The 25,366-nt window shown below is 36.0% G+C and overlaps 10 protein-coding genes and 1 non-coding gene across 11 annotated transcripts; 5 read left to right on the top strand and 6 right to left on the bottom strand.

Moving 5' to 3' along the window:
* Positions 1 to 90: 90 nt before the first annotated feature.
* Positions 91 to 938, bottom strand: EV154DRAFT_508967 (uncharacterized protein; the record flags this gene model as incomplete). The annotated part of the gene is made up of 1 exon (XM_051601563.1): positions 91 to 938. A coding segment is annotated over exon 1 (678 nt), but the record flags the coding sequence as incomplete, so codon positions are not given.
* A 1,048-nt stretch (positions 939 to 1,986) lies between these two features.
* Positions 1,987 to 2,614, bottom strand: EV154DRAFT_481445 (uncharacterized protein; the record flags this gene model as incomplete). The annotated part of the gene is made up of 3 exons (XM_051598389.1): positions 1,987 to 2,190; positions 2,255 to 2,327; positions 2,505 to 2,614. 3 exons carry the CDS (start codon positions 2,612 to 2,614, stop codon positions 1,987 to 1,989), a joined length of 387 nt encoding a protein of 128 aa, XP_051457609.1.
* Positions 2,615 to 4,674: 2,060 nt separating this feature from the next.
* Positions 4,675 to 5,861, top strand: EV154DRAFT_508961 (uncharacterized protein). The gene is made up of 2 exons (XM_051601562.1): positions 4,675 to 5,215; positions 5,282 to 5,861. The coding sequence occupies exons 1-2, from the start codon at positions 4,808 to 4,810 to the stop codon at positions 5,648 to 5,650; spliced, it is 777 nt and encodes a 258-aa protein (XP_051457608.1). The 5' UTR covers positions 4,675 to 4,807; the 3' UTR covers positions 5,651 to 5,861.
* A 716-nt stretch (positions 5,862 to 6,577) lies between these two features.
* Positions 6,578 to 6,763, top strand: EV154DRAFT_398291 (uncharacterized protein; the record flags this gene model as incomplete). Its single annotated transcript, XM_051595228.1, has 1 exon — positions 6,578 to 6,763. A coding segment is annotated over one exon (186 nt), but the record flags the coding sequence as incomplete, so codon positions are not given.
* A 716-nt stretch (positions 6,764 to 7,479) lies between these two features.
* On the bottom strand, positions 7,480 to 8,147 carry EV154DRAFT_508960 (uncharacterized protein). The gene is made up of 2 exons (XM_051601561.1): positions 8,003 to 8,147; positions 7,480 to 7,941 (listed from the first exon to the last, which is right to left on the bottom strand). The coding sequence occupies exons 1-2, from the start codon at positions 8,099 to 8,101 to the stop codon at positions 7,732 to 7,734; spliced, it is 309 nt and encodes a 102-aa protein (XP_051457606.1). The 5' UTR covers positions 8,102 to 8,147; the 3' UTR covers positions 7,480 to 7,731.
* Positions 8,121 to 8,573, bottom strand: EV154DRAFT_420741 (uncharacterized protein; the record flags this gene model as incomplete). The annotated part of the gene is made up of 1 exon (XM_051595968.1): positions 8,121 to 8,573. The coding sequence occupies one exon, from the start codon at positions 8,571 to 8,573 to the stop codon at positions 8,121 to 8,123; it is 453 nt and encodes a 150-aa protein (XP_051457605.1).
* A 626-nt stretch (positions 8,574 to 9,199) lies between these two features.
* Positions 9,200 to 10,037, top strand: EV154DRAFT_563509 (trimeric LpxA-like protein; the record flags this gene model as incomplete). The annotated part of the gene is made up of 7 exons (XM_051605790.1): positions 9,200 to 9,207; positions 9,263 to 9,333; positions 9,383 to 9,388; positions 9,445 to 9,544; positions 9,596 to 9,648; positions 9,698 to 9,888; positions 9,948 to 10,037. 7 exons carry the CDS (start codon positions 9,200 to 9,202, stop codon positions 10,035 to 10,037), a joined length of 519 nt encoding a protein of 172 aa, XP_051457604.1.
* Positions 10,038 to 10,096: 59 nt separating this feature from the next.
* Positions 10,097 to 11,158, bottom strand: EV154DRAFT_420767 (uncharacterized protein; the record flags this gene model as incomplete). The annotated part of the gene is made up of 3 exons (XM_051595969.1): positions 10,097 to 10,506; positions 10,569 to 10,917; positions 10,973 to 11,158. The coding sequence occupies 3 exons, from the start codon at positions 11,156 to 11,158 to the stop codon at positions 10,097 to 10,099; spliced, it is 945 nt and encodes a 314-aa protein (XP_051457603.1).
* Positions 11,159 to 12,451: 1,293 nt separating this feature from the next.
* On the top strand, positions 12,452 to 12,533 carry EV154DRAFT_t62. The gene has a single exon. It is a non-coding gene; the product is annotated as a tRNA-Ser (tRNA).
* Positions 12,534 to 12,761: 228 nt separating this feature from the next.
* On the bottom strand, positions 12,762 to 14,191 carry EV154DRAFT_602677 (uncharacterized protein). The gene has a single exon (XM_051607311.1). It carries the CDS (start codon positions 14,141 to 14,143, stop codon positions 12,923 to 12,925), a length of 1,221 nt encoding a protein of 406 aa, XP_051457602.1. The 5' UTR covers positions 14,144 to 14,191; the 3' UTR covers positions 12,762 to 12,922.
* Positions 14,192 to 21,987: 7,796 nt separating this feature from the next.
* Positions 21,988 to 25,188, top strand: EV154DRAFT_602675 (ABC transporter transmembrane region 2-domain-containing protein). The gene is made up of 16 exons (XM_051607310.1): positions 21,988 to 22,254; positions 22,320 to 22,413; positions 22,484 to 22,562; positions 22,616 to 22,696; positions 22,764 to 22,957; positions 23,028 to 23,113; positions 23,186 to 23,232; positions 23,314 to 23,498; positions 23,578 to 23,612; positions 23,695 to 23,757; positions 23,827 to 23,909; positions 23,962 to 24,162; positions 24,220 to 24,627; positions 24,694 to 24,797; positions 24,854 to 24,922; positions 24,984 to 25,188. The coding sequence occupies exons 1-16, from the start codon at positions 22,041 to 22,043 to the stop codon at positions 25,066 to 25,068; spliced, it is 2,028 nt and encodes a 675-aa protein (XP_051457601.1). The 5' UTR covers positions 21,988 to 22,040; the 3' UTR covers positions 25,069 to 25,188.
* The last annotated feature ends 178 nt before the right edge of the window (positions 25,189 to 25,366 follow it).

The following is a 25,366-nucleotide window of genomic DNA, read 5'->3' as shown; positions in this document are numbered from 1 at the left end:
CATCTCTATATAGGCCACCCTCCCAGTATTGTAAAGACCATACGCAGATCGACTTGTTCCCAGCCGGTACAAAATATATCTTGAGCTTGTAAAACATTCGATCTTTGCATATTTATTTGTAGTGGAAATTATTTTCAGCAAGACTAACAAGTCACACACTCCTTTGTGGTTGTCAAAGTCAATTTTGGTGGCGTTGTTGTTCTTGTATGGGCCTGATGTTTCCAGGAGCAAGACTTCAAGTTGCTTATAGTCAAGCAACTTATAAAGGGCGTCAGCCAGGTAGTCCCTTTTGCCTTCCTCTTTCTGGACTTTTCTCATGGCATGAAGTGCAATTTCTTCTGGAAAGAATCCACATGGTGTTTTTTCGGAGAGAAATTCAGACACCAGCTTCAACAAAGGGTGTACCAAGTAGTAATTAAAAGTTGACTTGGATGTTGTCATTGGTACTTTGGCCGTGTAAACTTTTTTCATTCGCGAAAAAATGGCATGGATGAAATTGTATTCATCAGAGCTGTCGTTTCTTTTGTTTATGAGGCCTTTGAATTCCTCGACCGAAGCAGCATCAACCACGCTGTCTATGTAATCGTTTTGATTACCAGAAAAAGGATATACTTTGGATGGCTCTTGATTGTGCCAGTCCAAATGCTCAGTATATATGTTCTTAGGCACATCAGGGCGACCAGAAACTCCGTTTCTACAACGAATGATGAAATGAGCAAGTGGGCTAAAAGGGCGAATATCCTTTTTTTTTTTGCCTTCTTGATTCATAAAATCGATAAATCTGTCCCCCAAACCACGATTTCTTGTTTGGTGTTTCCCGTGCTGTTTGTCTTCTTCAGAACCGCTTAGTGACGTAGATCGCTCTAGCAAATCTACCAGAAGATTTGAAATACTTAAGCGTATGATTTTCAATCAGTGCACTTATTGTACTGATTTACTGAGATGGTATTCAATAATTTTAAACTCCTAGCGCGCGCAGTATTCAACTGACCACCAAAGAATATCGCTATCATCGATAGTAGACCCGCCAACGTTTCTTTTTAAGAAATTTCAACCAATATTTTTGAAATCAGTGTTGGAGTGACTGATGTTAGGATGGAAAGATGGAAAAGCCGTATCGAATAGTAAATTTGCTAAACCTGTAAGTCTAATGGCAAGAGCTGGCACCGTGTCTCTTCCTTTCTGAGAATGACCATCCAGTACTGAAATACATTCTAGATTGTAGCATATACTTGTTCTATTGATTGTTTGAATAACAGAATTTTTGTTTTTTTTTTAATTATGCAGTACGGATGGCTTGTTTTAAAGATAATCAGAATACATAAGTTTGCGATGTATTATACTCGTTGGCGACATATACTGAGGTATATCTACTGCTTATTTTAGGTTTTCACTGTCCACCAGTGCCGCAACTATGATCACCAACAAACATAATAGGATTTTTCTCGTTCCTTCGGCTGCATATTTTCGTTTCAAGGAACACATATTTTCGGTATTGTAATTTACAGGTCCGTTTTCTTTTTTGTTCCTGGAATTTGAATAGTAAAAATTTTGCGACTTTCTCCTATTGTTCGAATAAAGTTGATGAATAAAGCCAACTTCTTGCAGGTTATTTGCATGTGTAAATAGACGCTGATTCAACCATGCTTCGCCCTCCTGCACAATAGTACCATGGAATAATTTTTTTGCTTGCTGTAAGTTATCACGGATTTTTCGAGTACCACCTTTATAGTCAATTGTGCTTCAAGATTTTAGGGATATTTAAATACTGTAGTGAACTTTGGTCCAATGAATCAATATCAAGATCTGCATATTAAAAGTTTAGTGTTAGAAAAATCATTTTATTCGATGAATTAGTAAACATACCATCTTTTAAATCGTTCAATAAAGAATATCAATTTTGTAGGTCCAGATGAAACTTGAAAAACAATCAATTTGATTCGTGATGTTTCTGTCATTGTTAATTCCAGAGAAAGTTAAATCATCCTAAGTAAGCCTGCCATCAGGATCAATGTTTCGACTTTTTTCGTGACCCAAATAATTTTCCCGAGTATTTTTGATTCTATTTGTAGATGTTTGACCTTCAGAATGCCCTCGCCTCGGTTTCCAAAATTCGGGCTTTTTCAGTTGCATAGCCTTTAGATTTATATTTGTCATCAGCCATCCCTCGTTTGCGATATTGAGGGTAGGCTTTTTTAGGTGCATTAACAGGTTCACATGTAAAAAATGGTGCATACGTGCTCAAATTCCTAACCAGACGAACAGTTTTTGAACCTGGCAAAAACACCATATAGTGCGCAAAATCAAGACCATAAGACGAGGAAAGCCTTTGTATTGCTAATATTCAAAAAATAAGCTTAAGACGGCATTCCTATTTTCTGTGGCTAGTTGTCTTGACCAACACTTGATCATCAAACCCATAAATATCTAGATTTCTGTATCTTTTGGGGGAAAAGAATGAGTAAAACAAGAGGTAGCATCGATCTTCAAATCATTTAGCTTACCAGGCATAGTAAGAGGAGTGACTTTTACTGTAAACCTTGAGTATCCACAAGCACGCAAACTTTGGTTTGCTATCAAAACAAATAGAATTTGGTAAGTCATCAATGGCCATGAATTCTTTTTTGGGGAAAATAAGACATCGAAAAGCTGCAAGTAATACACGTCTGAAGCTCTAGTGACTTTATATGGATAAATGCATTTTTTACTTGTCTTTCGGCTATTACCTTTCCATGATTTTAAAAAATAACGTTTCTCATCACTGAAACTGGTTTTTTATTCGTCTTTTAGATGCGTCAAGGGATTCGTCTTCCATCTCTAGCAGCTGCTGTTCGACATTCAAGTTATTTCCCGCATTCACCTCAAGTCTTTATTGTTACTCCTTCTCAGTCTGCTCGAAGACTTTTCTTTTGGTAATATTAGCGGCAGCCTCATTTCTCTAAAAATTCCAAAATGATTAGAATGAGTTCTGTATTCATAATAGTGAAAAAATAATCATCTATGCATTTTACATACTTATTGTTAAAGTTTTATTTCATATGTATCGATCCGAATTTGACACCTGTCAGTACGCCTTTTCCAATTGTCGTAGTTGCCAGTATCAAGTCGCGTCTTTTCAAAATATTTGTCTCTTCTTCTACATTCATTTTTGAATAAAGCTCTTTTCATATTTCTATTATTGTAAATGATGATGATCCTTTGTAGAAGGATAGTTCACACATACACATTTTGCTACTTAAGGTTTTGATTTATGCTTTTTGAGTCTTCCATCTCTTTGTGGATTCAAGTGAACAGTAAGTGAAGTTTTCAAGAGGTTTGTCAATAGCTTGTTAAAACGGTTTTTGTTGTCCCATATATTTATGAAGTTTGTCGAAAAGCTTGATAAAGCAATTCTTATTGCATACACGTCCAAGAGAGGCACGTTTTCTTTTTGACAACCCAAAATATCAATAAAAGTCTTGTGTATTGGCTTTCGATTTAATGTCAGTTCCAGTGTACCCTTTTGACCAAAGTAAGTGGTTTAAAAAAAATCAGAGTCTAGACAACTTTCAATGATGGCGCCGCAACTCTATCAATATTGGTTTCAGACTTGAACATGATATATAAGATAGTTGATAATTCAGCACCTTCTGATTCAATCAGTACTATTTGAATAGTGAAATGTGGTCATTTAAAATTAAGAAAAGATTGTATAGCTATATTCCATAACTTGTAGTAAAGTTGGATACTTCTTCTATTGTTTGTTTGAGTATCAATTATGTGTTGTTGATTGTCAAGAGCAATATATATACCTCATGTTTGAATGAAACGGAACAAACTCGCGTATAATCTTATGCCTTTCTCGGCGATGATGAAACTAAATCATCATCGCTTGGAGGTACATCAGGTAATTTATCATCCGGAATTCTAGCCGAAGATCTATCAACTACTGTTTCTTTTCCTTTGCTTTTTAACTGGCGTTTAGTGTTAGCTAATATAGTATCAAAGTTATTGGCAACAAATCCCGTTCAGTAAAGAAAAATTTGCTTTTTTTGACGCTTTAAAAACATTTCAATAGTCGTTGCTTGCAAGTTAGCCCTCTTTTCTGCTTTTGTTACAAGACCTCTTTCCCAACGAGAAAGATTTAAGCCGTGGGTTTAAGCTTGTCAATTTATAACAACGCGTGAATTTTTTTGGTAAGACGTATTTTCATCTCGTTGTTTAAGGCTTCCATAAGATTGTCTTCTTATTCCTGTGTAGTCCTTTTTGCAGACTACTCTCTACAGCATCGTCTTCGACAGACATTCTACGAGGTCTCTTTCCCTCAGGAGGACACCATGTAAGAGGTTTGTTAACAGCATCGGTCTCTTGATTAAATATTAATCTTCGCTACTTTTATAAAGTATGAAAGCAATAAAATTATTTTTGAACAAAATGGGGGAATAAGAATGGTAATAACCTCTACGTCATTAAAGATAGAAAAAAAAATGTATCAAGCGTGACCACATAATGACTGGTATTTTGAGAAAGAAAAGCTGTTGTTCATCACATAATACCTGCTATTTCGTTTTAAGCGCTTTAAAAATTAAAAATATATTTTTTGTGTCACAAAGAATTCTCCAATTTTCATCCACCTCACTCAGGCTACTGTATGATGTGATATGAAAAAAACAAAGGCCCTCGTTGTGTGTGACAGACCAGAGGACCCACTTTTTTTTTCCGTGACGCTTTCAGTAACTCCTGTTTTCTATCTTGCTTCCTTTTCCTTTTTTACTCTTTTTTTTCGTTTTTTGTGCTTTTCTTTTTTAATGACATTACTGCATTTACAATGAGTAAAGAGGAACAGAAAATTGAAAAAGCAAATGCAAATTTGACAGCTTCGGCTCAAGATAATAGTGCAGACAGATGCTATCCCAGTTGCCAAAGTAGACAAACATGTGTATCTATTTGGGGGTGTGACAATTGTTTAGTATGGAAATGTTTTGAAAATCGTGCCCAATTACAAGCAGCAACCGAATTCCATACGGGCGATAATGGCAAAAGAACTATCTTAATAGCTGTATTAGCAACAGGACTTGCTTGTATAGTAGCTTGTACTATTGGTGCATTTGTATTATATAAGCGACGACGACTACCAAAACCATCAAGCTATCATGACGCTGATGAGAAATATTTTTCAATTGAACCATTAACTCCTATTCAACCAGCGATTTTGCCACCAATTTGGACACATCAGGTATATGATAAGGGGGTGTGTATACATTTAAATGTGTGCCTAATTGGATATATATTAACATCATAGTGTGACCCGTTTATTATCGGTGCTCAATCGCTACAAATACCTCGTCTGGACGACACACCCGGTCCATTGATGAATAGATCAGCCTCGATATACAATATACCATCCATAACCCATATCGACAGCTCACCTTCGTTTCAATGTACAAAACCAACTCTTGTAAGGATAGACACCATTATAAAAAAAGACGATTGCGATTTAAACAGAGAAACATCAATAAAAACACCCAACGACTCGTCTTCAAGTAAAGCAACTGACTTTCTGTATCTCTGCCCTCCACCACATAATGAGCAAGAACATACACCGGCGTCATCAAGCTCAACATTGGGAGACGGTTCCATTACTGTCTTTTTCGAATCGCCTCGTTTCTAAATAATTCCCCGAACACACATACTGTATACTTGTAAATAAAATATGCTCTTAAAAAATAAATAAAATAGATACCGCTTACATGATGGAAACAAACGCTAAAGCAGAACACGCAATTTTCTTTCTTTTTTTACCTGATCGATTCTGTCAAACTGGGATCATAGTAAAACTTGTAACAATACGTTCTATGGGTAGAATATGCCGTATTAGCGACCATAAGAAATATAAAAATAAAATTATTCAAGGGACAAATTATAAACTAAAACGTTAATGATTTTATGTAATGCCATATGCACGTAAATGTTGCAAAATTTCTCATACTACGAGTATAAACCAATATGAGTAAAAGATGGCATGATTGGCTCAGTTGGTTATAAAAAGTTATTACTGTCTAGTTATTATATCTTATTTGGATAAAAGAAACCCCTCTCCAAACAAATCAAAAATAAAAGAAAAATAAAAGAAAAATAAGATTAATAGTTTCCTTTAATAGATTGCCTACCTTTTCAGAGAATACAACATGAGTATTTCATTTATTTTATATCAACATCAAGAAGAGCAATTATGCAAAGAGAGATATGACATTTTGTTGCTTCAGGAACTATTTCCTCATCATCCAAAGTCATGTCAATATTCCTGAAAATGAAGTCAAGCAGTATTGCAATTTTTTTTTGGTAAAATGTCAATTCCGAAGCTTGATCCTCTAAATATGAACTTATAACTAAAGTAATTGTTGTCAACGCAAACACAATCGATCATCTTACTCTATGCATTGATTAGGCCCAACAGCTGGTAAAATTGTTTGCCACGCCATCTCAAAGTTGAAAATAGAATCATATCTTGTCTAAATGGACTTTCGATCAATTAAACTCTCGAATGATAGTCTTAAAAGGAACTTGACATTGATAAGGCCAAGTTAGCCTAGAAATAAATCAAAGAGAATATTACAAAGATCTCCCGAAGGCTGTATCATCCTCAAATATACATTTTAACAAGCTTGTCGAAGATTTACTAGGTATGACGCAGGAAAAAGTCAAAAATCTACGAATGTCTCTCTGTGCTGTAACTGGCGCAACATGCTATGTAAATTGTCTATATCTTGAATCATGCAACCTTCAGTCAGGGATAATTTTCTGTAGTGTTAGAATAGTTATGCAAGTGATAAAATGTCTATTTTTTTGCAAGATTGAGGTGCTTTATGTATACCAGGAAACGATTTTATTGTCAGATCTGACATCTTGTCAATAGGTCAATGGTAACTGAGGATTAAAGATACAATTACCAATTGATATAATATAGATATCATCGGGTCTGAAAGAATAGTCATGATGTTTTTATATGTTTTTTTAAAAGAAAAAATCAATGGTATGAATACCCATGTTGCCGAAGCCAGTAAAAGAGAATATAGCTTAATGTGAGATCATACTATAAACGAATGAGGCGAAGTCAAATTAATGGGTGTCTTATTGACTTACTAAACAACAATCGAAGACGAAGGACTTTTTACTCCATTCGATTTAAGCTAAATTCAATTGTTACTGAAACAGTCCGAAACTAAAAATTTTGCCAGCTGGACTGTAATCTTGTGGTGTACGTAAGAGCAGTGTTTTCTTTCAAGGTTTGTAACCCTGCCAAAAACAGTGTTCGGGAATCTTTTAAAAATATAATTAAATACACACTGCTGCTTTGTTTACTTGACTAAAAAATAAACAAAACAGTGTCAAATTTTATTTTATTTTATTTTTGAAATAAAATAGACCCACAATTAGGTAGACTACTATTTGCTTTTCATATCCGAAGGATGCCGCAGCGGTAATACAATCTCTACTGGGGTTTTAATGCTTAGGGCGTGTGTGGAACTGGCTCTGTCGGCCCAATTGCACGCTTCACAACAACACCTTCAAAGACATCTCATGTTTGCTATCCACACTGTGGCTCCCACTTTTGAATTTATTCGAATACGTGATTACCAGGGAGCACCGGTACTAAAATGCAATCGATATTTTTTTTATATTTATTACTTAATTGAAAACGAAAAAGAAAAAAAAAATCTGTCTAAGAAATTATTTATTTATTTGATACATCTATTTGTTAAACCATCCTGTCCATTTGCTGGATTGCTCTGATTTCAATTGTCGAGGTTCAGTCCACATGAAATTGCCGCCATCTCCTTTCCCATTATTGCCCCTACTATTTTCTCGGATCGCATGTATCTTACGAATCAACGGCTCCCAAACATGTTGCTCTCCGTAATATATATATCCCATGCCTAAACTTGCACCAGCCAAATGTGCCTATATATATCCAATTATATTAGCTATACATTGTTATGGTTATGTTAATGGGGGCGCTTACAAAATGGTCGAACATTCTCCACTTAAATACAATACCGGCTAAGTCGAAACCCATAATTGCAGGAAGCGCATATCTATGAAAATTTAGTAAACGTCCCATAATACTGATCACCTTGTACTTACCCCAATTTGATGGGGATCATTGGTAAGAAAATGAGGCTAATACTTGAATTAGGATGTAAAACAGCAGTGGAGGCAACTAGACCATAAATTGCACCGCTTGCACCCAAACTAGGTATCAAAGGTCTTGAATTACGTAATGCCAAGCTGCACACATGGCTAACAACATTTGCACCAATGCCAGCAGATAGATACATTGCCAGGAATTGTTCGCGGCCCAATGTATCATGGATAACCTTGCCAAATGACCACAGACCAACCATATTTAAACCAAAATGGAAGATCTCTTGATGAGAAAAGCAACTAGTTAATAGGGTGATGTTTTGTCTACTCCCGGGTAAATGTAAGAACCATTTACTCATAAAGGGAGTTAAGCGAGGAATTTGCCAACAGGCAAATACAACAGTGTTAATAGCAATGATTCCCGCCAGGGTCTTTTCTGATTCGGACATGGTTGCAAATTTTTCTCCAATCATCCAGAAAGCACGCTTAATATCTTGGGGCAAACTGAGTTCGTCAAGTGCTTGCCCGAATTTCTGCAGCATTAACTGCCTTTTTTCGATTACCATATCTCGTTTTTCTCTCCAGAGCTCGGCTAGAATAGATTCCTCATCTTGCGCAGGTCCAAACAAAGACCATTGACGTGAATGTTGTCGAAGACGATCCCATAGTGTCTGTTGATTACGATCAAACACAACACCTGCTGCGATAAAAGTGGCAGCTGAAAGTGTTAATCCATACATGACAGGACCTGCATATCTGACATGAGGAAAAGAAGGGGCGTTTCTCCAACCCAGGGGTGCTGGAGGAGGTGGTGGTGGTGCCGACTTTAAGTTCAGTAAAGGTTGTCGAGGTTTGACATTAACTCTTGAAGTTGCAATATATCGGTTGCTAGCCACATTGTTGAACAAGATGGCTCTTTTCGTATTAAGCGACAGTATTCGGTTCATTTCAAAAGGAAAAAAAATGAATGGAGAGTCCCAGATATAAATTGATGTTGAACGTGACTTAGTCTTTCACTCACTACTCCTGAGTTTAAAGAAAGGGTTGTTTTTGGTGTGTTCTTTCTCTTGACGCCATGACAAGGTAAATGTGCCTTAACTAAAAGCCTTACTTTTTATTTACCACTTAAAGCCAGTAGAAACCGCATTACAGCAGGACCGAAGTCAGTCGTGTGCCAGGAAACTGAACTTAGGGGTGAAATCTCAATTGGTAAGAGAAACCTGTAAGGCAATGAGATTTTACTAATCGTCCCAAACAGGTTCTGGTAAATAATTTACAGAAAAAAAAAACGAATGTAGCATAAAATAACATGGTTTGAAGGAACTGTTCTTCATCCACAGTGCCGGGTCATTGCAGAAAATGGTCCCATTTACATTGGAAAGAATAATATCATTGAAGAGAACGTCATCATTTTTAACAAGTATGTCGATTTGTATTGTCTGTATACGCACTAATCTTATTTTTCTTCTAGAAATTCCACGCCACTTGTCATTGGTGATGAGAACGAGTTTGAAGTAGGATGCTGTAAGTAGCAGATTTGTTTGCGATATTGCAGTTCTAACGCTATAGATAGACGTTGAAGGTTCACGAATTGGAAATAACAACATAGTTGAAGCTAGAGGTCGTATCTTGGGAAGCACCGCTGTTGGAAATTACTGTGTTATTGGATCTGCCTGCTCAACAGAAAACAATGAGACCATTGCTGACCTTACTGTAATTTATGGAGCACAATCTAAAAGGAGAATACAGAATGAACCTCTCTCCGTAAGTTAATGCTAAATTATGAAAAAGAAGTATCATCGGACCAACCATATTATTTTTAGACCCAGGCAACACTGCATGCGAGACATCTGGATTATCTTCGTGAGGTTTTACCCAAGTATAACCATTTGAAAAAGCTTGAGTCTAATTAGGGGCATTATACCATCACAATATATAAAGATTTTTATTTTTATTTTTTATCTGCATTTTATTACACATCACACCAATCCTTGATGGGCAAACAAGAAAGGTATTTACAACCAGGACAAACTGCCGACAAATCACTGGATGTATAGAAAATCCGTAAGAATACAATATACAGGACGAGAAACAAGACAAGGCATACGATTCTAGCGACCCATCCCACTATAATAGCTTTACGAGATGCATTAGACGGTGAAGATGTAAGAATAACCCCGAATAATAACCCCATCACCAGTCCTCCGATATGAGCAAAATTATCGATTCCCGGGAACAGCCCAAGAACTAATGCGAATAAGGCTGAGAACAATAAGACTACCAACTCGCGTCCAGGTCTTCGAATTTCTTTCCAATGAATTAGAAGATCTGTCACTTGGAATCCCACAAGACCAAACAATGATCCTGAGCATCCCATGGAAGCTAAAAATTAAGGGTTTTAGTTTTTTTTTTTTTTTAGTGTAAATTAAATTATATACACATACAAGTCGTAATTCCAGAAAGTACGCCGCTTAATATGGAGCCCCAGATGCCTGACACAAAATAGAGAATCATGTAACGAATCAACCCTAGTTTACGCTCTATTTCACCACCTAGTTGGAGGTGTGTAAGTAGATTGATCAAGATATGAACAACACCAGCATGCAAAAAGATTGAGATAAAAAATCGGAAAGATTGATTTGGTGTGGTTCCAAAGCCACCAAATCCACATGCTTCTTCGGCTGTACAAGTCGATTCAGCAGACTGATAACAGTTTCCAAACAAAGTTGTGGAGGGATACTGAGTAGTTTCTCTCATACATGGCACAAATTTACTACCCATATTTACAAGTGCCTATTAAAATATGTTAATTAAAAGCCTTTTTTAAATTAATTATATCTATATTTACCATATAATTGGGTCCAACCATAGGATTAAATGGAGATGTCTGGATCCAGCTGCCTGATAACTGGTGGTTTCTGATTAATTCATATATAAAGACACCCAGCATTATAAATGATGTAACCCATGTAAAAATTGGATATTTCGTAGATCCGAAAAATTGCTTGTAAAGAAGACCTCTTTGCTTTGGCATGTGTCGTACAATATCCTCGTCATTTCTTTTAAACCCTCTATTAGCATTGCTTGGAATAGCACTAGTATTTCCTTGCTCCATATCTGTTGGTTTTTGGTACCCTTTTAGTTTGTTCATAAAAATATCTACTCTAGTTTGCTCCGGTGGGGGGTGATGGGGCTGAAATAAAAGTTTGTTTTGATCGCTCGTTTCATATAGCTGGAATTCATCATCATTCTCTTTTAGTGGCACAAAGTCACCCCTATTTAATCCAGAAGGTATTTTGCTTGTATCATCGTCTTGAAAAGTAGGACCATATACATTATCATTTCCTACTTCGATCTTAGACTCGTAGGCTGGAGTGTGATCGATTTGATTGCTAAGGGGTGAAGGCGAGATAGCTGTAGCTGTCGCTGCTGATGAAATGGCTGGGGAATGCATAGGTGATGATATGAAGGAGGACGTATCGTCATACACAGGTGTTGGTATAATAGAAGGTGACCTGTCTGCGAAGCCCACATGAGGAGAATCGACATTGAGATTCGGGCTTGTCAGCCCTCCGTCATTCTCTCGAAAAGGGTTGTGGTCGGGAGTAGCTCTGGGTTGCTCGCTCATATTATTTTTTATGAGAAAGAGGGTATTTTAGATAAATTATGGCCTTTAAATAACTTAATCCTCAGCCGCACAGGTGACGGATTCATTTAACTGGCTTAAGAAAATTAGGTTTAAAGAGCTAAACTTTCCAATATGACTTCAAAGGTTACACGAACCGGCTTGATATCAGTTTGCTTGAAGCATTAATAAGGAATAATTTCTTGCCAAGACTCCCAAATAATAATTTTAATCTATCGCAGTAAATAAAAAATAAAAAATATAAATAACGCTTCCCTTTGGTTCTTAAAATAACCACATATTTACAATATTCAACATAAGAAGATAGAACATATTTAAACAAGATCTTGCTGTTGACACATTTAACTATACGTGGCTGGCGAAAATCAATTGTGATAGGTCATTTGAGCTGTGCCAAGGAGCCTCCCAATCCCAGTGCCGATTCTTTTTTTAAAGTAACTTCAAAACCAATTTGCCAGGCTCAGACTCCGTTTACTCCTGGGTGCTAATGCGAACCATGAAGTAAATCCTGGCGCAGCGACTTTTTAAGACGTTCATGTAAACAGATTAGGTTGGAGATTTTTTAAATGCCCGCCACTTTTGAGCCAATCATCAATCTGAAACGTGATTTTCACGTGATCTAAGCCACAATTTACACTTTTAGGTACTTGTATTTTTAATTGGTCACGTATTTCATCAAAAGTCGCTTTGTCCGAGTGGTTAAGGAGTATGACTAGAAATCATATACGCTCTGCGTGCGCAGGTTCAAATCCTGCAGGCGACGACATATTTTTTTCGTTTCTGGTAAAAAGTCGTGTATGTAGCAATTGTTTTTTTTTTTCTTTTTTTTTTTTGGCCGTAGAATAAAATTCGATCCATACTACCATGTTAGCTAGACGCAAGCATAAATATCTGGGCGTACCCAAAATAATTTTTTTCTACTGTCTGGTTGTAGTGCTAAATAAATCTTTAATCGAATGTATCAAGAAAAATTGATGAATTTTTATTTTTGGTTGTTTTGAATTAGATAGTGAAAAAATAAATAATGAAAATGGCGAGAAAAATAAAAGGAAAAAGGAAATACTCGATCTCTATGATCAAACTAATAGACTATAATAATCTAAAATATTACATACCAAAATTGTTGGTCCATGTAATAAAGGGAATGTAAGTTTAACGGCGACGACGAACAATTGGTGCAGCAGTAGAGTCAATAATAGGCTGTTCTACAGCAGGTTGTTCTACGGCTTCCTCGCCACCTTCCTCACCACCTTCCTCCTCTTCTTCTTCCTCCTCTTCTTCCTCTTCCTCTTCTTCCTCGTCCTCCTCTTCCTCCTCTTCCTCTTCTTCATCTTCATCTTCCTCCTCCTCATCTTCTTCTTCCTCATCTTCTTCTTCCTCCTCCTCCTCTTCTTCCTCATCATCATCTTCCTCTCCTACAGTGGAGGCATCAACTTGTTCAGTAGTCTGTTCAGCAGACACATCAGCAGGCTGTTCAGGGGACAGTTCAGGAGATTGCTCAACTTGTGTATTATCTGTAATATCTACGGGAGCAGCTTCTTGTCGACGTTGAACAGAAGAGCTTGATGATTCTTTTACTTGGTTATCTTCCTCAACATCTTCGTATTTATCGTTATCGTTTGACTTTACATTGTCGCCAGCTTGGTTGTCTGGATCATAATATTGATCAGCTTGTCCCTCAAACTGATAATTTTGGAAAGACTGATCACCAAGGGCATATTCACTATCATCAAAGTAACCATTGTCGCCATCAGTGTCATAAATAACATTGTTAGAAGTCTCCAACGTATTATCAAACTCGTTTTCAATTTCATAAGTATTGTCGTTATCAGCAGAAACATCAACAGTATCGTCGTAGTCATTTATAAAGTCAAAACTATCTTCATACTCATTGGAAACTTCAAAGTCAAAGTCATCATCGTCATCATCGTCATCATCTTCATCTTCGTCGTCTTCATCTTCATCTTCATCTTCTTCATCCTCGTCTTCTTCATCCTCGTCTTCATCTTCTTCGTCCTCGTCCTCTTCATCTTCATCCTCTTCGTCTTCATCCTCGTCCTCTTCATCTTCATCTTCTTCATCTTCATCTTCTTCGTCCTCATCATCATATTTGGTATATAAATCTTCAATTTGTGTATCCCATTGTTCTGGATTGTCCCAGGGAGCAGCCTCATCTCCTGCTTGATCATCCCAGTTTGTTTCTTCAACGGCTTCAACGGCTTCATCGTATCGACGAGAATGAACCGCATGACCTAATCTTCTACGAGACAAAAAAGCTTTACGTTGGACCCTGTGATCAACCACTTCGGCATTAATGGTATATGACATAATCATGGATGCAACCAAGCCAAGAGAAAGAATGTTAAAACGCATAGTAATTTTTATCTATATGTGATGATAATATATAAAAAAAGAAGGAAGAAAGTAATTTGAATATAACAAAAAAAAAAAAAAAAAAAAGAGAGTGGGGCTGTTATCACTTTATATATATTGACAATACTAAATCAAAATAGGGGAAGTAACATAATTGAATCATATAAGTAGACATCAAGGAGAGAAGAAGACCATTGCGGTGTATATTAAAAAACAAAAAACAAACAGCTATACACAACAAATGTTTTTTCAAGGAAATATGCTTTTCTTCATTGTAACTGGCAACCACTAATGCCACATCTGTTGGTGAATACGTTAAAATTACGAAGTTAAATTGCATAAAACGGTGAAAAAGTTATGAGTGCTCATCGATCTAACCTAGGTATCAATACTATTTTGATTTTTTCTTTCCTTATTATTTTTATGCTCCTAATAATCCCTATTCTCTTCTTTCTTTTTTTAATAAAAAAAGACCTTATAGGAGAAAAGAGCTCCATTTTAACAAGTATATATTTGGTATATAGGCCAGCTTTACATGCGCCTGTTATCACGACAAATGATGCTTGGTCACTAGATTTTAATATATTATGTGGTATTATTATATACCCCCTTTTTCAAATTGGTTGTAAAATAAAATATAAAAACATTATCAGGGGATTTGAATCCAACTCTGTACATCAAAAGCGCTCGCTCCTTAAACACAGCTAAAAACAAGGCTCATTGAACATTTGCGACAGCTGTATCTTTTGTATTATTGTTCACGTGATATAAATCGAGACATCACCTTTCCTCGATTATGTTATTAGTTTTGGAGATAGAAATGCTTTTTGTATACATCATGCATATACATTTTTAAGATAATACTAGATAAGATTGAAACGTTTTATTATATAAAAATACATTTTATTAAGCTATATATTGTTTTGACTGGTACGTTCTATTTTCAAATACCAAGTTGTCCTTTTCCGTCACAGGTAAAAAAGAAACAGAGGAAAGGGGCGTTAATTACATACATGCAATAGATCTCTGATTTCAACAAGAGAATCTGAAAAAAAGGAGTACCCAGTCATGACCTCATCTCACGTAATCAAATAAAATATTTGCACAATACCTGTATAAAACTGTCAGTTTATTCTATTATAAGAACTAAGGAACAGTGAAGTGGCTAATTGAGGGTCATTTAACATTTATTTATTATAACATGAATAGATAAAAAAGAGAAGATTGATTATAAAGATGCGAAATGACTAGTTATGAGATATTATTATAGAAATAAACTAAGAGAACTGCTAGACTGAAAAAATAAATTAACAGTACTAAATTATATAAGTGAATCACGAGAAGTCACTTTAGATAGGGCTATTGATAAGAGAATCACGCTTGTTCAAAGCATAGGCCAACTTTCTACGGGATAAGACCATTCTTTGAGAGACATGATCTTTGGCATCACGACGAAGGAGGTCAGTTGCGGAACGAGAGGAGCCACTTCTAGCAGCATGATCGGCCAAAGCTTGAGCAAAATTACCGATATTAGAAGATCCAGAAGTGCTGGTTTGAGAACGACTGTCGCCATTTCTGGTTGCAGTGTTTGAAACTCCATTTAAGCTTCCACCATTATAACCGGAGCCACTGCTTTCACCACTAACGGTTCCAAAATGTTGACTAGAGCTGGATGAGGCCTCAGTACCACTGGAGGCATTATCCGTGTTAGAACCGCTTACAAAGCTACCAATGCCACCGCTTGTAACAGTTTTGGTAGTTTTTGTTGTAGTAGATTCAGAGCCAGTGGCACCGGTTGCACCGGTTGCACCAGATACACCACCTAAAGTATTACCAGCTCCACCGAGACCACCAGTACTATCGGTCACAGTTTCAATAGTCTCAGTAGCAATATCAGTTGCGCCTCCAGCACTGCCAACACCACCTAAAGTATTACCAGCTCCACCGACACCACCAGCACTACCAGTTACAGTTTCAATAGTCTCAGTAGCAATATCAGTTGCGCCTCCAGCACTGCCAACACCACCTAAAGTATTACCAGCTCCACCGACACCACCAGCACTACCAGTTACAGTTTCAATAGTCTCAGTAGCAATATCAGTTGCGCCTCCAGCACTTCCAACACCACCTAAAGTATTACCAGCTCCACCGACACCACCAGCACTACCGGTTACAGTTTCAATAGTCTCAGTAGCAATATCAGTTGCGCCTCCAGCACTTCCAACACCACCTAAAGTATTACCAGCTCCACCGACACCACCAGCACTACCGGTTACAGTTTCAATAGTCTCAGTAGCAATATCAGTTGCGCCTCCAGCACTGCCAACACCACCTAAAGTATTACCAGCTCCACCGACACCACCAGCACTACCGGTTACAGTTTCAATAGTCTCAGTAGCAATATCAGTTGCGCCTCCAGCACTTCCAACACCACCTAAAGTATTACCAGCTCCACCGACACCACCAGCACTACCGGTTACAGTTTCAATAGTCTCAGTAGCAATATCAGTTGCGCCTCCAGCACTGCCAACACCACCTAAAGTATTACCAGCTCCACCGACACCACCAGCACTACCAGTTACAGTTTCAATAGTCTCAGTAGCAATATCAGTTGCGCCTCCAGCACTTCCAACACCACCTAAAGTATTACCAGCTCCACCGACACCACCAGCACTACCAGTTACAGTTTCAATAGTCTCAGTAGCAATATCAGTTGCGCCTCCAGCACTTCCAACACCACCTAAAGTATTACCAGCTCCACCGACACCACCAGCACTACCAGTTACAGTTTCAATAGTCTCAGTAGCAATATCAGTTGCGCCTCCAGCACTGCCAACACCACCTAATGTATTACCAGCTCCACCGACACCACCAGCACTACCGGTTACAGTTTCAATAGTCTCCGTAACAATATCAGTTGTACCATCAACATTAGATACGCCACTACCAGCACCGGATGCAGCGCTACCGACACCAGAACCATTATTAAGAACACTTTCAGTATTAGTAGTAGTAGTTTGAACAGTTTCAGAAGCAATAGAATTAGCATCAGAAGCACCGTTTACTACATTGCCAGCACCACTAGCATTGCTACCTGTGGTAGTTTTCACAGTTTTAGTCGTGGTAGAAGTAAATCCAGAGTTGTTGCTTCCGGCATTAGTGATAGATTCACCTGAAATATTATCAACACTTCCAGTTGCTCCATTGACAACAGTAGAACCAGACGTAGCACCATTTGATCCAGCATTGGAGCCAGAAGAACCTGTACTGCTATTGGCAGTCTTCACAGTTTTAGTGGTAGTAGTAGTGGTTTGACCATTTGCGGACTCTCCAGAGACGTTTCCGGATGTTTCAGTACCAAAGGTATTGGTTTCGGATGAAAAGCTACCTTGAGAAGCACCTGAAGCTTGATTGGTACCTACGCTAGCAGTGTTCTGTCCAGATCCCAAAGTGCTACCAAAACCGGATAGAGATCTAGTACCATCAGCTAATTGACCGAGCCCTCCATCTGTTGTTGAATAGTTTATAGTACCAGCATGAACAAAAGTTGACATCATCATGGTGGCAACAAAACCGAGAGAAATATGATTAAAACGCATCTTAGTTGAGAGAACAAATGTAGCTAAATTGTTTGATGATAAGAAAAAAAAAATTACGATGAAAAGCATTCTCTTTTATATAAAATTGTAAAATCTATGTTTACACATATCATTTTTTTTTCTTTACATCAAAAAGTGGCATCAGAATTTCTATATGCGGGCAAGAATCAAGGGGTGTGAGTGAGACCAAAAAAAAAACACACTTCACTCTATGTGAAAACCCTTGATGGCTTGCATAGACCATCAATGTGTAGATATTCTTAGATGACTGATAAACAGTTTGCATTTTGAAAACAGTAACCCCTCTCTCTTCTATTACACCATTCCACGCTTGATTCATTTTAGAGACATATTAATATATAATCATGCAGTTTTGTCACATAGAGTCTGCTTAATCAATACATTTGCTTTCATAATGTAAGTCTACAGACAACATTTGTGCACAGTAATCTTTATTACAAAAACCCTTTTTCATTAAAAAAAAACCCACCCTTGTTTATAAAATATATTCAGACTGGCATATCAGTGTACGATTTATGTGTCAATTATAGATAATGTAACACCATCTTCTCATTTATTTGTTTACAATAACAAAAATCTGGTCTGCATAATTTCTTGTGAAGATCATTTTGTTTACGTCTTGGACCCATTTTTCTTTTGGGTAGTTCAATCAAATAGGTTTAGATCTTTTTTTAATATGAAATTTGGTGTCGATAGTGGTTTTTTAAGGTAAGCCTAATAGTTGGACTTTTTTTGGGGGCGGAGGTGTAATAACATAGTTTAAAATCATAAAGCTTAAGTATAATTGTACAAAAAATAAAATAAAAGCATTGCATGAATTCAATGACAGTCCGATAATAATAGGATAAAGGAGTATTATACCAATTGGTTTTTATTTTTATCATTATGCACCACGCCCCATTCTCAATTTTACAAATTTGTTGGTGCTATAAAAATGCCAATTGATTTAAATTGTACATGTAATGGACTTGGGTGTTGATATCAATATTGTGCTTCCTCACCAAAAATTAAATAAAAAGGAAATATTTAAAATCATAAATATGCATTGTAATGCACTGACTATCAATGTGTCGTTTACAATCGACGAGTGGAAGAAAAAACAAACAAACAAACCTAAATTAGTGTTTTATTTGCGTCCTGTACCAATGAATTACCATCATAGCGTCCCACTGTTGTATATGGCCATAGAAACTTCTTTTTTTTTTATTAAATAAGTCTCGATCATTATAATTTTTAAGTAAATTAATTGCAAATCATCCCTGTTGTCTCTTTCTCTACCCTTGCCCCCCTTTATTGTTGTTGCATATCTGTTTCATCAAGTGCATGTTTTATATTTCTTCCATTATTTTTTATACACATAATTTATTGTGACTCGTCATATAAAACCATATGATGGCATTTATTTTAATATGTTCAACTTGGCTTGTGGTTGAAACATGTAATCTCAATACTTTCTCACATTATTAATTCAAAACAAAATAACCTTTATCAGTCAGTAAAAAGAAAGGGTTATGATACATGGGATTTGCAAAAAGATAGGGATCAAAAAAGATCACTATATGGGGGAAGGGGTACTTTTTTTGGAAATTAAGATTTAACTCATAAAACTTGAGTAACGAATGAAGGCTCTTAACATTAACCCGCAATTTTATCTTGTTGCATACCACAAAAAGAAAAACCAAAAAAAAAGAGTAACCCATTAATAAGTTATGAAGCTTCTATACGCTGTTAATTGGAATATAATTCAGCCTTCTATTTAATAAAGTGATCGTGTTTTTTTGGAAAGAAAGATCACTACCAATTTTTCCTAAACACCTTCAACTAAGAAAAAAAAAAGTTTTTTTTTAGAGTTGCTTGTAATGCATAGTTAGGATACATGAGTAACTATATTCAAATTTGTTGTTATTAAGTAGTTACCCTTTCAGTGAGCAAACGGCCTTCCAAGTAGTATATTATATAAGAGATGTGTTGAGATTGCTTTATCTCATTCAAATTGATTATGATAGGAGGAGGGGGGGGGGAGTTAACATACGTTACCACCTGTTATTATGTCAAACTCTTTCAGATAAACTATAATGTACATATAGATTTACGTGTAATATAGCACTTAGAGGTATTTTATCTATATCGTTAGTTATTATGATGTATTCCGTAGAGATACATTTAAACCTGCTGGTTAAAGTTCAAAAGAAATGTCATCTTTTGTCAGGTTACCAGCATAACTAAGGTATACGATAAAGCGCACCATTCTTTTTAGTTGGTAGAATGATGCCACAATTCGGATCAATTTAAAGTAAGAGTTGAATGAGACAGATGGTTGGAGAAATCCGTATTGGTTATAACATACACGCGAGTCAACTTAATTAAACTTAGTTACGAGCTCAACAATAGATCAAGCCTTTTATTTTAAAACTTCATTAATAATACTTCTCTCAATTTTTTTTTGCGGTATAAACTTCATCTGCACACGTCTAAACAAACAGGAAGATCATTTTTACGAGTAGTTATCATTAATTTTTTGACGAGGAATAACTTTTCCCACTTGACCTTCATCATTTCTTCGCTGCTTGTTTCTTTACTTTGATACAATAAGGAGGCAACATTTATGTTAGCCTAAAAATTTAAGTAAGTAGAATGTTGTATGTGCAAATGTCATTAATTCTTAGCATTATAGCTTAATAAATTTAGATAAGACTATTTGCATGATTTAGTAGAAATAAGCCCTTGGATACCAAAAGTAGCAGTACACATATGACAGGTTTTATAATAATATAAACTTGGTAATATTATATAAAGAGTCATTAACACATACATCCCTTTTTTCAGTATATGTTGTAGTCAATTCACGCCAACAAGTTACACATTTAAACAGTCTCCATTTATTTTGAACCGGGCATTCTGATTAAACGTTAAGATTATATTTCAGAGAAACCCATCCTAAAAACATTTTTTTGCGGTAGCTTATGGGAAAATTGTTTGTTAGCTTTTGTTGTTCGCAGAAGCTTTGGAATCAGAATTAGCCTTCTTGTAATTTTAGAGCACTTCATTTGATTATGTGATTTGGTATAATAGCTCATAAATAATTTGTGCGATATAACAACACACTTTTGGATAATTACTACTGATTGCATAATTTTTTTTTGAAAAGGCTAGCCTTATACTCCAGTGTGCGATTGATCTATGGGTTGAGCAATCTGTTTAACTTTAAGAGTCCCATAAAAATGCAGCATAATGACAGCTGGAGTATAAACGTCGAGGTAGTAGATGTCATCCATTGTGTACCTAGGTACCTTGAATTAATTATTTGCATAAATAATCTATAAACCCATTAATAACTCAAACAAGTTTTTAAAGAAACTCGAGCGAGGGATTACCTGATACTACCTCAAAACGGTATTGCTCAATGTATCAATCTCTTTTTGTATGATGACTACTTTCTAATTCTATTGAAAATAGCTGTGACATGCTTGCAAATACCAAACTATTGTTTATAGATAACCTTCATAACAGTAGGATGCATAAGTTAGAGGCTGTTCTTTCTAATAAACCCAACCTTTTTTTTTTCTGAATATTGGCCTTTGGGAAGAATAAGGGTTTCTGAATATTTGAAAAAAAAAACAATATTTAGATCTTATATGCACTTGTAAAGTCAAAAAAGTATTCAGCCAACAAGAAAATGAGAGGTTAAAGATGATAAAGGTACTCAACTGTCTTTGAAATGTCATGAATAAATGATGTTGTGCCAAACAAGATTAGGAGGCATTACCCTTGTTTTTCTCATTTTGTTATGAACAATGACAAAAGGATTGATTCTATTCTTGATGCGATCAAAAGTAAACCATTTGTTTCTTTTCCCCCCGTCCAATTGAGGATTACTAATAACAATAAAAAATAAAACCATTTACCCTGTCACTTTTAGGATAATAAGGCCGCTTGTGAGAATAAAATAAAAATAATCGGTACAATACATGTCCTTCCAATGGCTGGATTATGTTATATTTATAATTTGCGAGATAGATATATTTATAGAGAATCCCATATCATTTGAAGTCTGACTATGTGTATCCATATATTTATCAACCACAGTAATCTATTTAAAATGAAATTGCCCAACTGTTACACAACAATAAACCCCCGACACACAGGTGGGGGCACCCAATCAAAGCAATTGAATGACAATTCGCATTACATAAACGCATTTTTTTTTATTTGGGTCCCTTTTTCCCCCTACCCCTTGTTTTTTATAACACCTTTTTTTTTTTTTTTGCTTGTTAAACATGGCTAATGTATTCTCTACATTAGCACAAGGAAAAAAGCCTTTGACGGGTGTATTAGTGTTATCTTTAATCTATGCGGTTCATAAAGCAAGACAACAATTTAAAAACAACATGCCTTTACCACAAACAGGCATTAAGAAAAAGTACAAGAAAGTGGGTGTCAATGCTGAATTCTTTGAACAAATGAAAAAGTTATTACCCATTTGTGTTCCAGGTACAATTAAGTAAACGACAACAGAGAAATTAATGTATTAATGACATTATGGGGGGGGGGAGCAGGTGTTTTTTCAAAGGAATCAGGACTCTTAGTTATACTTGCAACTGTACTCATTGCACGTACCTGGTTGGATATTTGGTTTTCTGGATTCAACGGGTAACAAAAACCAAAAGAGGGTTATTTTTGGTTATCATGAGGATCTAACACTTCATAAATTAAAAAAAAGCTCCGTAGTCAAGGCCATTGTTTCCAGAGATAGAAAGCAATTCATCGCAAAAGCCATTGTTGAATTTGGATTAATGATGGTAATAAATATCAGTGGATAGAATAGAAATTAAAACGACTGACACAGATATAGTGGCCTATGAGTATTGTAAATAATTCATTAAAGTTAACCATCAATGCTCTTGCCCTTTGTTTCCGTCAACGATTAACCAAGGTACGGAAAAAAAAAAGTTTCATCGCACGTGAATTTATTTTAACCTTATATTTTGCTGCATAAATAGCATGCACACAATCAATATTTGGATGGAATTACATTTTATAAAGTGTCTAATTTGGATAATCGACTTCAAAATGCGGATCAATTGTTAACACAAGATATTGACAAATTTTCAGATAATTTGTCTCATTTATACTCGGATATTGCCAAGCCTGTAGTGGATATCTTTTTATTTGCATACAAATTGGGAGAAGCCATGTAAGTTTAGATTATGCACGTATATAAAACATGAATTAGAAGGTCTCATATCTATGATGAAAAATATTAGTGGTAACGAAGCACCATTCTTTATGATTGCTTATTTTGTCATGTCAGGTGTCTTGCTTCGTGCATTTTCTCCTCCCTTTGGCCGATGTTAGTGAAGTTTTTTTTTTTTTTACAAGAAAGAGGATATGATTTTTATTACTAAACCCTTCTCCTTAATAGACACTGCAATTGAACAAAAGCTTGAAGGTGATTTCCGTTTCACACATGTAAGTGGTCCTTTTTTCCCCCACCTCCCTCTTAGATGTATATTCCTCCTTTTATTTATTTATTAAAACCATATACATTAGTCTCGTATCATCACGCACTCCGAGGAAATTGCATTTTATCGTGGTGGAGATCGTGAAAAGGAAGTTGTTAACAATACATTTGAAAAGATTTCCAATCATGTCCGTAAAGTGTACACTTTACGTTTCTTGAATGGTATTTTTGATTCTGTCCTTGTCAAGTACTGTGCAACCATGACTGCATACTAGTAAGTTCTTTTTGATATATATGCCGTTTACAAAAATAATATAAGGAGGAAAAATGTGAAAAGCTCAATGTGTTTATAGTCTATTAGCAAGACCTGTGTTTGATCCTCGTTACGGTAAGTTTTCAATTCATAGGATTTACCCTTTGGAGGACTAAAGGGAGAGTGAAAACTTTTTTTTTTCTTTTTTCTTTTGTAGCTACGAAACATATGGGAATTGATCATGATCCTACGAAATTGATGGAAGATTATTCTAGAAATTGTAAAGTGTGAAATGAATTAGGAGAGAGGATACCAAAACATATATTAATTTTAACCATGATACCTATAGCCAGTTATTTAATTAATTTATCGCAAGCGGTGGGTAGACTGATTCTCACAGGTCGTGATTTAACTCGATTTGCTGGTTACACAGTAAGTTTTTTCTCTCTCCTGTAAAATAAGAAGCTAATATAGTGTTATTTAGTCTCGTGTGGCCGATTTATTTGATGTGCTGAGTGATGTGCGTAATGGTAAATACAAGCGCACAATGATGTCTACAGAAGAATCAGGAGCAGGCAAAAATAAGCTTGTGGATACAAATAACACTAAAGGCAAAGTTTTGATTCGTGATGGTGTGATTGTCTTTGACAAGGTGCCTATTGTCACACCCAACAGTGATGTTTTGGTAAGACAATGTGGTTAATCATTCTAAAGTGTCTCTCTGACATACATATCTTTTTAGCTCAAGGATCTCTCTTTTAAAGTCAGTACGGGAATGAATTGTTTAATTTCAGGACCCAATGGATGTGGTAAAAGTTCCTTGTTCCGTATTTTGGGTGATTTATGGCCATTATTTGGCGGAACAGTGACAAAACCTGCAGCAACCAAATTATTTTATGTGCCTCAAAAGCCTTACCTTCCTTTGGGTACCTTTAGAGATCAGGTGATTTATCCCGATACGCGACAAGAAGCGGAAGCTAAGGGGTTGAATGATGATGGCTTGATGGCTTTATTAGATACAGTTCATCTTGGGTATCTCGTAGAGCGTGAAGGAGGTTGGGATACAGTACAAGATTGGGCCGATGTATTATCGGGAGGAGAAAAACAACGTGTAGCGATGGCTAGATTATTTTATCACAAACCCCAATTTGTGAGTTTTTTTTTTTTTTATCTTTTTTATCTCTGCATTTGTTGCTAACTTGATAAACTAATTTAGGCTATTCTGGATGAATGTACAAGCGCAGTGAGTGTAGATATTGAAGCCATCATGTATGAGCATGCTCGTAAAGTAGGCATTACATTGTTCACAGTGTCACACAGGTAAAAAAGATTAATGCAAAAAAAAGAAAAGAAAGTGACTAACAAAAAAGGAGTAGAACTTCATTGATTCGTCACCACGAATATCTTTTGCGTTTTGATGGAGAAGGCCATTATGAATTTAGAGAGTAAGTTTTGAATAGAACTGGTTTATCAAAACCCTAAAAACTAATCATGTGTAAACTATAGAATGGATCCTGAGGATTTAACATCCGCCTTTGGTTTTGGACACGGTAAAACCAAGCCTCAAAGCAAGATGGAAGAAGATATTTAATATCACACAGCATCCTCCTTCATTTGACGTCATTTTTTTTTTTTTTTTTTAAGAAAAAAGAAAGCTATTTTTATTGTATCAAAAAAAAAAAAAAACTATTGGCCAACTACAGACCTGTCGGGATTTCTGTATTGTATGATAAGCGGACTTGAGTTTATTGTAAGGAGGGGAAGCCATTGTTTTTAGCAGGCTTCCCCAAGTCCTTATCCACAGATATATATATATATATATAAATATATATATATTGGGAAAGGAGTGGACATTGATGAACACTTGTATTTCCTGTCAATCAACAAGA

Source organism: Mucor mucedo (genome assembly GCF_025094135.1).
Source record: "Mucor mucedo strain NRRL 3635 chromosome Unknown EV154scaffold_45, whole genome shotgun sequence".
NCBI classification, from domain to species: Eukaryota; Fungi; Mucoromycota; class Mucoromycetes; order Mucorales; family Mucoraceae; genus Mucor; species Mucor mucedo.
This window is presented reverse-complemented; position numbering and strand designations above follow the sequence as displayed.